At 42.4% G+C, this 11299-nt stretch overlaps 1 protein-coding gene across 2 annotated transcripts in view; it reads left to right on the plus strand.

Annotated features, from left to right (window-relative positions):
- The window catches only part of LOC122552053 (C-X-C chemokine receptor type 1-like), a 29371-nt gene extending 18282 nt beyond the window's left edge, over positions 1-11089 (plus strand). For both annotated transcript variants that reach the window (XM_043694608.1, XM_043694607.1), the window contains exon 3: positions 9800-11089. In XM_043694608.1, coding sequence (XP_043550543.1) covers positions 9800-10870 — 1071 coding nt within the window. In that variant the 3' untranslated portion in view covers positions 10871-11089. The remainder of the gene's footprint in view (positions 1-9799) is intronic.
- Positions 11090-11299: the final 210 nt, after the last annotated feature.

The raw sequence follows: 11299 nt of genomic DNA on the forward strand, positions 1-11299 counted from the left end.
TGACTTCCTTGTAACCCTCAAGCGCCCTAACTGAGTTTTCACATTTTGTCTTAACATAAGCCTTCTTCTTCTTCCTTAGTAAACCACGGCTCACGTGTTCTATATCTTCCTCCCTGTCTGACAGGTACATACTTATCTAGGACACACAGGTACTTTTCCTTGAATAAGCTCCACATTTTTAATGTGCTCATCCCCTGCAGTTTCCTTCCCCATTCTATGCTTCCTAAATCTTTCCTAATTGCATCGTAATTTCCCCTCCCCAGTTGTAACTCTTGCTAAGGGACCAAAGGGGCAACTTTTTCACACAGAGGGCGGTGTGCATGGAATGAGATTCCAGAGGAAGTTGTGGTGGCTGTTACAATTGCAGCATTGAAAAGACATCTAGATGGGTATATAAATAGGAAGGGTTTAGCGGGATATGGGACTAGATTAGGTTCGGATATCTGGTCAGCATGAACAAGTTGGACCGAAGGGTCCGTTTCCATGTTGTACGTCTCTTTAACTTTATGAATAGGAGAGGTGCATGGTAACACCAATCTTCTTAGCAAATTCCTTTCCAAGCCATACCTCAACTTAGTTTGGAAATATGGGACCATTCCTTCAATGTTGCACAATTAAATTCCTGGATCTCCTTCCCTAACTGCTCAGTGGATGTACCTACACCACACTAACTGCATGGGCTTTACTCCTGCTCTTAATTTCTGTGTTTGATTCTATATTGTTCAAGAAAGCAGTTCACGTCCTCCTTCTCAAGAATATAAGGCACTCTTGCAAGTGATCCTCATTTTCTATGAAAATATACAAAAAGGAGAGAGAAGATGTGAGGTTGAGTGAACAGCTTGCAAAGCCTCCAGCCTAGACGACTGGAGGTACAGTTGCCCATGGTTGAACAAGTGGAGCTGGGGAAACATAAGAGGCCTGAACTGGAGGAGTGTGGGTCTCTTGGATAGTCATGAAACTGGAGACAGTTACCGGAACAGAAACAGCAAGGCCCTGGAGAGATTTGAACACAAGGATGGAATCTTTAAAACTGAGGTATTTCTGGACTGGGCACAAAAACTAGGTCCACCTTGAGCCGTAGAGTTTTACACCATGGGAGAAAGGTTTACAGCCCATCTTCTCTCTGCCAGTCATCAAACATATATCTATTAAAATCCCACTTTCTAGCATTTTCTCTGTATTCTGTGGCATTTAAAATGTTCCTCTACATAGTTTTTAAATGTCTTGTGGGTTCGTGCCTCGATCATCCTTTCAGGCAGTGAGTTGCCAATACCCATACCCACTGTAGGAAAAAATGCTTCTTCAAATCCCCGCTAAACTCTTAGTTCCTTATGTTAAATGTGAACCCCTGGATATTCAACCCTCTATTAAGGGCAAAAGTTGCTCCCTATCTAGCTTGTCTATGCCCCCAAGAACTTTGCACACCACAGTCAGATCTCCCCTCAGCCTTCCTCATTGAAGAAAAACAAACTTATCTAATTTCTCTTTATGGCTGAGTCATTTCAGCTCAGGCAACACCCTGGAGAATTACTTTTGCACTATCTCAAGTGGTATTACATCCTTCCTCTTGTGAGACAACACAGTACTTCCACACAGTACTCCAGCTATGGCCTAACATCTTACACAGCTCTTTTGTAATGTGCTTGCTCTTGTCATAGAGCTATAGAGATGTACAGCATGGAAACAGACCCTTCGGTCCAACCCGACCATGTCGACCAGATATCCCAACCCAATCTAGTCCCACCTGCCAGCACCCGGCCCATATCCATCCAAACCCTTCCTATTCATATACCCATCCAAATGCCTCTTAAATATTGCAATTGTACCACATCTTCTGGCAGCTCATTCCATACACGTACCACCCTCTTTATGAAAAAGTTGCCCCTTAGGTCTCTTTTATATCTTTCCCCTCTCACCCTAAACCTATGCCCTCTAGTTCTGGACTCCCCGATCCCAGGGAAAAGACTTTGCCTATCCATGCCCCTAAGAATTTTGTAAACTTATATAAGGTCACCCCTCAGCCTCTGACGCTCCAGGGAAAACAGCCCCAGCCTGTTCGGCCTCTCTCTATAGTTCAAATCCTCCAACCCTGGCAACATCCTTTTCTGAACCCTTTCAAGTTTCATAATATCTTTCCGATAGGAAGGAGACCAGAATTGCACACAATATTTGAACAGTGGACTAACCAATGTCCTGTACAGCCGCAACATGACCTCCCAACTCCTGTACTCAGTACTCTGACCAATAAAAAAAAGCATACCAAATGCCTTCTTCACTGTCCTATCTACCTACCTATTCACCTCATGATTTTATAAACCTCTATAAGATCACCCCTCAGCATCTGACAATCTAGGGAAAATATCCCCAGCGAATTCAGACTCTCCCTATATCTCAAACCCTCCAACCCTGACAAATCCTTGTAAATCTTTTCTGCACCTTTTCAGGTTTCACAACATTTTTCCTACAGCAGGGAGACCAGAATTGAACACAGTGTTCCAAAAGTGGCCTAACCAATGTTGTGTAGAGCTGCAATATGATATTACAACTTCTATCCTCAACGTACTTACCAATAAATGCAAGCATACCAAATGCCTTCTTCACTATGCTGTCTACCTGTGACTCCACTTTCAAGGAGCTATGAACCTGCACTCCAAGTTCTCTTTGTTTGCAACACTCCCCAGGTCCCTACGATTAAGTGTGTAAATCCTACCTGATTTGCCTTACCGTGATGCAACACATCACATTAATCTAAATTAAACTCCATTTGCCATTCTTCGGCCTATCTGATCAAGTTTTGTTGTATTCTTCACTGTCCACAACACCACCAATTTTGGAGTCATCTGCAAACTTACTGACCATTCCTCTTAGTCACGTCCAAATCATTTACATAAATGACAAAAATCAGTTGACGCAGCTCCGATCCCTAAGACACACCACTGGAGTCACAGGCCTCCAGTCTGAAAAACAATTCTCCACAATCACCCTCTGTCTTCTGTCTTCAAGCCAATTTTGTATCTAAATGGCTAGCAATCCTTGGAGTCTGTGATATAACCTTGCTAACCAGCCTACCATGTAGAACCTTGTCAAATGTCTTGCTGAAGTCCACATAGATAATGTCCACCATTCTGCCTTCATCAACCTTCTTTGTCACTCTAAAAAAACTCAATCAACTTAGTGAGACATGACAGGGTCCTTGAGAGACCCTATTCTCCCTCTAGTTATTTTTTTCCCTTTAATATACTTAAAGAACCTCTTTGGATTCACCCTAATTTTCTCAGTCAAGGATATCTCGTGTCCCCTTTCACTCTCCTGATTTCCTTCTTCAGTAAATTCCTGTTTTCTGTATAAGCCTCCATGGGTTCCCTTGATCCCAGCTACCTATACTGAGCCATGCCTCCTTTTTTCTGGTCAAAACCTCAATATCTCTTGTCATCCAGGGTTCCCTATTCCTGCCATCTTGCTCTTCACCCTCACAGGAACATATAGACCTTGAACTCTAGCAATCTCACTTTTAAAGGCCTCCCACTTGCCAGATGTCCCTTTGCCTGCAAACAAACTACTCCACTCAATCCCTGCAAGCTGCTGTCCAATTCCATCAAAATTCACCTTGCCCCAATATAGAATTTGAACTGGTGGACCAGTTTTGTCCCTCACCATAAACCATTTTAAAATTAATAGAACTATGGTCACTGGTCTCAAAATGCTCCCCTATTGTCACTGCAGTCACCTATCCTTCCCTATTTCCCAAGAGGAGGTTGCGTTTTCTCCCTTTCCGAGTAGGACCATCTATACATTGCTTGAGGAAACTTTCCTGAAACTTAACAAATTCTGCCCCAGCTAAGCCCTTAATACTCTGGCAGTCCCAGTTTCTGTTTGGAAAATTAAAATCCCTCCTTTGACATCCCAATTTCTTCTGCAAATCTCCACAATGTCCCTGAATATTTGTTCCTCTAATTCTCATTGACTATTTGGGAGCCTACAGTACAACCCAAATAACATCACAATCCCCTTCTTATTTCTTGCCTGGATGTTGCCTACTGTTACAGGCAGTACGTTCCATGCCCCTACTACTCTGAGTAAAGAAACTACCTTTGACATCTGTCCTATATCTATCACCCATTAATTTAAAGCTATGTCCCCTTGTGCTAGCCATCACTCTCCGAGGAAAAAGGCTCTCACTGTCCACCCTATCTAACACTTTGATTATCTTATATCTCAATTAAGCCACCTCTCAACCTTCTCTCTAACGAAAACAGCCTCAAGTCGACATAGCTTTAAATTAAGGGGTGATAGATATAGGACAGATGTCAGAGGTAGTTTCTTTACTCAGAGTAGTAGGGGCGTGGAACATACGCTGGTAACAGTAGTAGATTAGCTAAGTTTAAAGGCATTTAAATGGCCACTGGATAAACATAAAGATGAAAATGGAATAGTGTAGGATAGGCTTCAGATTGGTTCTACAGCTCGGCACAACATAGAGGGCCAGTACTGCACTGTAATGTTCTATGAGAGGCAGGGATTAATCAAAACAGTCAGCATGATTTTGTTATAAGTTGGACACTGGTAAGTACAAAGGATCAGTGAGACCATGGTGTATCTATTAGGCCAACTTGATTGAATTTTTCGAAGAGGTGACTAGGCTTGAATGCAGAAAGGTTGATTAGTAGGTTTACATGATGCAAAATTTGCTGGTGTGCTAATAGTGATGAGGATAGGCTTAGATTACAGGAGGATATAGTCAGGCTGGTTAGTTGGGCTAATCAGTGGCAAATAGAACTCAATCCAGATAAATCTGAAATGATGCATTGGGCAGGGCAAACAAGGCAAGGGAATACATGATGAATGATGGATCCTGAGAAGCACCAAGGATCAGAGGGACCTTAGTCTACATATCTACTAGTCTCTTAAGGTGTCAGAACAGCTAGATAAAAATATTAAGAAGGAAATTCGTATACTTGTCTCTATTAGTTGCAGCATAGAGTTTAGGAGCAGGGAAGCTATGCTGAAACTGTATAAAATGTTGGTTAAGCTACAGCTAAAGTATTGTGTGCAATCTGGAATCCATCTTATAGGTGCGATGCGATAGCAGTGGAGAGGTTACAGAGGAGATTTACTAGAACGTTGTCTGGACTGGAGAGTTTTAGCTAGAAAGAGAGATTGAACAGCCTGGAGTTATTTTCCTTACAGCAGAGGATACTGAGAGACATGATTGAGATGTACGAAATTATGACTGGGATAGATAAGGTAGACAGGAAGAGACTTCTCCACTTCATAGAGGGAATAATGACCACGGTTATAAATATATGGTGAGGGACAAAAGGGTTAGAAGAGATGTGAGGAAAAACCTTTTCAACCAGATGGTGGTGGGAATCTGGAACTCGCAACCTTCCAATATCCTGCAGTTTCACACACAGCTGGCCCCCTTCGTCCTTAATGTTAACCTCTTCCCTTCAATGTATTTATCTTATGATTCTCCCCAAGTCTGTTCAGAAGTCTCTTTTCATGCTCCCTTTGTGCTCTGCAATTGCTTTCTCTTGCATTTCCTACATTCCTCTCAGGCCACAACTGAATTGCTCCTTTTGGACTTAGTAAAAACCTTTCTCATCCTAGATTTTGATCAGATTAGATTTATATTAATTGCCACATGTATATAACAAAACAGATAAAAGTATCTTTTCATGTATTATACACAAAATATCTCCATGCTCTGGCACCATCTTGAAACACAGCAAGAGAATGCAAGATTTTACTGCAATACAGTTCATCTTTCATCCTTCTTGATCCTCCGCTACTGCTTCTCCAGTCATTGCTCGACATTGGCTGGGGTCTCTGTAATGCATCTCTGAGCCTCTGCATCAGGCTCTGAGATCTCAGCTACAGGCCACCACTGCCACCACAATTGGGACCATCGCATCTGAACTGGAATCATGAATCTGGGAATGCATGAGCTCCGTATCTCCTCTTCCCCATCTGATTCTCCTCCAGATGCTGTGTCCCTGTCACCAAACCTTTCCATTCCTTCAGGTGCCTGGGCCCAGCCATGATCCTAGACCCTCGGCTCATCCTGTGAGGCCAAGCCAAGGGAGTCAACCTGGGACCTGATCCTTGCTCACCAGAAGACCCCAGGCTGGGCTGAAGCCATGTCCAGCTCATCCTGGCTGCTGCAGCCGCCAGGACCCCCATCCTTCACCTGCCACTCTCCAGACTTTAAAGGAAAAAGGCAAAAAGAATAAAAAGGGCAAAAACAAAAAGAGAAAGAAGCACACAGGAGTGGATGAGTCTTGGGCTCACACTGGCTGCCATCTTGGAGTTCCTCAAAATCCTCATCCAGTCCTCTATTGTCCGAGACATTCAGTGTACTAGAACATAGAACAGTACAGCAGAGTACAGGCCCTTCGATCCACGATGTTGTGCTGAGCATTTATCTTAATGAGATCAACCACCAATGAGGAATTTGAGGTGACACGGTGGCTCAGTGGTTAACACTGCTGCCTCACAGCACCAGGAACCCAGATTTGATTCCAGCTTTGGGCAACTGTCTGTGTGGAGTTTGCACATTCTTCCTGTGCCTGCGTGAGTTTCCTCCGGGTGCTCCGGTTTCCTCCCACAATCCAAAAATGCGCAGATTAGGTGAATTGGCCATGCTAAAATGCCCATAGTGTTAGGTGTATTAGTCAGGGGTAAATGTAGGGAAATTAATCTGGATGGGTTACTCTTCGGAGGGTCGGTGTGGACTTGTTGGGCTGAAGGGCCTGTTTCCACACTGTAGGGAATCTACGGCTCAGGCTTGGAGGGCCGAAGGGCCTGTTCCTGGGCTGTAAATTTTCTTTGTTCTAATCTAATATAACTCTACACACCCCTTAATTTACTGCTGTCCATGTGCTTGTCCAGCAGTCACTTAAATGTCCCTAATGTCTCCGATTCTACTACCATCACTCTCTAAGTAAAGAACCTACCTCTGACATCTCCCCATACCTTCCTCCAGTCACCTTAAAATATGACCCCTCGTGACAACCATTTCTGCCCTGGCGAAAGGTCTCTGGCTATCTACTCTATCTATCTATGCTCCTCATTACCTTGTACATCTTTATCAAGTCACCTCTCTTCCTCCTTCTCTCCAGTGTGAAAAGCCCTGGGTCACTCAACCTCTCTTCATAAGACAAGCCCTCCAATCTTCTCTGCACCCTCTCTAAAGCATTTACGTTCTTTCTATAATGAAGTGACCAGAACTGGACACAATATTCCTACTGTGGTCTAAGAGAGGTTTTGTAGAGCTGCAGCAAAACCTCAAAGCTCTTAAACTCAATTCCCATGTTAATGAAAGCCAACATACCAATCACCTTCTTAACAAACCCTATCAACGTGGGTAGCAACTTTGAGGGATCTATATAAATGGACCCCAAGATCATGCTGTTCCTCCACACTGCTGAGAATCCTGTCTTTAACCTTGTATTCGATCTTCCAAATGAATAATTTATCTAGGTCGAATTTCATCTGCCATTTCTCAGCCCAGCTCTGCATTCTGTCAATGCTTTGTTGTAACCTGCAACAACTTGGCACGATCTACATCACCACCGACTTTTGTGTAATCAGCAAACCTACTAACCTACCCTTCTACTACTTCATCCATATTTATTTATAGAAACTACAAACAGCAGAGACCCAAGGACAGATCCCTGTGGGATACCACTGGTCACCGAACTCCAGGCGGAATATTTTCCATCTACTACTACTCACTGTCTTCCTTTGGCCAGCCAATTCTGTATCCAGACAGCCTGAACTTATTGCTGCTACATTTCTCTCCAAAGAGTATATGTTGGACCTTTACTTTCCCCAGCTCCATTTTGAATGCAGACAAAGGTGGGTACTGCAGATGCTGGAGAGCCAAGATTAGAGTAGTGCTGGAAAAGTAGGCAGCATCCGAGGAGCAGGAAATCGATGTTTCAGGCAAAAGCCCTTCATCATTCCTGATGCTGCCTGACCTGCTGTGCTTTTCCAGCACCACTCTAATCTTGACATGCACCCCCAACCCCCCCCCCCCCCCCCCCCCCCCACTGTAGACTTACCTACAAGGAGCTATTCCCAGTAAACCTTGGCCAGATGTGGCTTTATTTTAGTAAAATTTGCTTTCCCTCAATTCACAGCCTTTTTTTTGCAGGCTTTCGTTTTCCTTGCCTATAACAAATTTGAACCATACTGTGGCGTGGTCACTAATGCTAAAATGTTTCCCACTGCCACAGTGAACACCTGTCCAACTTCTGTCCCCAAAACCAGACCAGCACTGTGCCATCACTTGCTGGGCCTTGTACATATTAATACAAAAACCTCCCTGGATACATTTCAAGAAATCCACCTCTGACCAACCCTTAACACCATGAATATCCCAATTTATGTTGAGAAAGTTGAAATCCCCCAGTATAATTACTCAATTATTACTCTTACACACTTCTATGCGCTGTCTATATATTTGCTCCTCTATTTCCCACTGACTCTTTGAGGACCTATAATACACTCCCACTAAAGTAACTACCCCCTTAACATTCCTAAGTTCTACCCACAAAGTCTCATTTGAGGACTCTTTGTTGCAGTAATTGACTTCTTAATTCATTGTGCTACACCATCATTGTTTTTACATCCTCCTTTATCTTGTCTAAAGGTCTGCTACCCTGGAATGTTGAGTTGCCGCTTCAGCCCTTCCCTCAACTATATTTCTTTGATGGTAACAACAACACACTTCCATGAGTCAATCCACATTCATAAAACATCAGTCTTACCTGCTACACTTCTAGCGTTAAAGTAAAGACCATCCAGCCTTGCTTTACTCTTTTGACACTCAACAGAGTTGAATTTACTCTGACTTGATTCTTTTGCTGTAGTATGATGTGTTTGGATATATTTTATTTTGGACTTTTGAAAGAGTGAGCTAGTTGAGCAGTCTGTACTCTGCCTACTATGAACACCACAGAATATGCTGTTTGACATGATCAATCAATCTTTGGGTCATTTGGTCTGTACCTGGCATTGCACTGGCAGTGGCATTGTGGGAGAGGCATTGTTTTTTTGGATTGATGGTAGCATCCCATTTGTGAAAAATATCATTTGCATCGCAAAAGTAGCAGCATGAAATGGTTTCTTCAACCTCTCCATTTTTTTTTTGGTATCTTGCTTTTCCAGAGTCAATGCTGCTGGGTTCTCCATTCCTTCCACAACCAGCCTACCTTCACCAGTCAATATAGAAGTTGTGATTCATTAAGCTCCATGCATAATTAGATTGGCCTTAAAACAAAATCTGTAAATATGGTCCAAGCCATTTGCTTACATCCAACTTTCACAGAGAAATTGAGTGCATCAAATTTATCCTTCAGTACAGGGTGTCATGAGCAGATCAAAGTTTATCGCATATTGTGCAAATTGCAAACAAATAAATAGCTGACATTAAAAGTGCCCAGTCTTGTTTAAATTATTCTGAAAAGATAAAGTATCTCAAAAATATTTTTAAAAGTTTCTGGAAGATGTTTCATGCTGCTATGATGCAATGGCTTTGTGAGTTGAATTTTCTGCTAATGTCATGCTTTGAGGAGAGTAGGAGAGGAAAATCTATCCACACTGTTCCTGACTTCAGATCTTGCTGTAACCATTCAATGATTCTATGTTGTCGACATAAAATGCTTATGATTCTGAAATAATTTGTTGCAATACGTCTCCCAATTTCGAGTGTATCTGCCTTAAGTAACTGTGGAAATCCGATATCATTGTCTGACTTTCTTATCATTTATGTATCTACACCTTACTTTTTCAGAAAATGGATGCAATAAAGATAAAGGTGGATGATTTTCCTGATATTTTCGAAAACTACACGAATTTTGAGAACGACACTTCTGTTCCCAATGTGTCACCTTGTCTACCATTCATTAACAGTCATTCCAACAATGTTGTAATTGCTGTTTTCAATAGCCTGGTGTGCTTCCTCGCTGTGACAGGGAATATTATTGTAATGATTGTCCTACTTTATAATCGACGGACCATCTCATCCACAGACATCTACCTGCTTCATCTGGCAGTGGCTGATCTGCTCTTTGCCGTGACCTTGCCTTTTTGGGCAGTGGATGCCGTATCTGGCTGGGTGTTTGGTGATACCATGTGTAAAATTATCAGCATGTTACAGGAGATTAACTTCTACAGTGGGATTTTATTGCTGGCTTGTATTAGTATTGATCGGTATCTGTCCATTGTCCATGCCACATTAGCCCACAAACAGAAGAGACCATTTCTAATTAAGCTAGTTTGTGCTACTGTTTGGGGGTTAGCCATTGCTTTGTCTTTGCCTATTCTGTTCAAAGGTGAATATCAACCAAAGGGCTTCAACAGAATTATATGTCATGAGCTGCTTGATGGTGCATCAGCTGAAAAATGGAGAGTGATCACTAGGCTTTTGAGGCATTTCATTGGATTTCTTATCCCATTGGCTGTCATGGTTTTTTGCTACAGTGTGACAATTTGGAAACTGTGTCAAACTAGGGGATTTCTGAAACATAAAGCCATGAAAGTTATCATAGTGGTGGTGTTGGCTTTTCTCATTTGTTGGTTCCCACACAATATTACTGTGTTCATTGACACACTGATGAGAGGTAAACTCATTGCTGAGACTTGTAACTTCCGCAATAATGTTGACCAGGCTCTGTCTGCAACTCAAATCTTGGGTTTTCTGCACAGTTGCATTAATCCAATCTTATACGCATTCATTGGGGTGAAATTCAGGAGTAACCTGATCAAACTCTTAGTTTCAAAAGGAATCATTGAACAAAGTGAAACATCACATGAAAGATCGGTACCCATCTCTGCCTCTGAATTCACTTCAGTCAACATATAGACTCTTTAGTGGCTGGATTATGGTTAACCCACTCCTACCACCTGTCACAAAGTTGGTCCTTTTTTTTCTAAAATACAGTGAAGAAATTCCTTTTCTCAAAAATACAGTGTCCTTGGTTTTTTACAGAGGAGTAATAAAATGCTCTTGGTTCCGATTAGACTGGTTTGGGAAAGAGATCAAAGGGTTTTGAGAGGCCTTTTTGTTTATATGTAAACAGATGAGACTTCAGGCCAAAGTGGTCATGTTTTAGAAGTCACCTGTACAATGAAAGGGGAGTGGTCAGCTCTCTAGCTGAGCAGTTCAGTCCAGAACTAGTTAGGAGTTCAATAGTGAGCTGTGTGGAAACAGGTTGCTAAAAAATCTCTCTCTCTCTGCCCTTCTAACTTCAACCTGTACATATCTGTTCCTTTTTTGTACTGTGTTTTAAGG

The sequence above is a fragment of the Chiloscyllium plagiosum genome, chromosome 7 (genome assembly GCF_004010195.1).
Source record: "Chiloscyllium plagiosum isolate BGI_BamShark_2017 chromosome 7, ASM401019v2, whole genome shotgun sequence".
In the NCBI taxonomy this organism is placed as follows: domain Eukaryota; kingdom Metazoa; phylum Chordata; class Chondrichthyes; order Orectolobiformes; family Hemiscylliidae; genus Chiloscyllium; species Chiloscyllium plagiosum.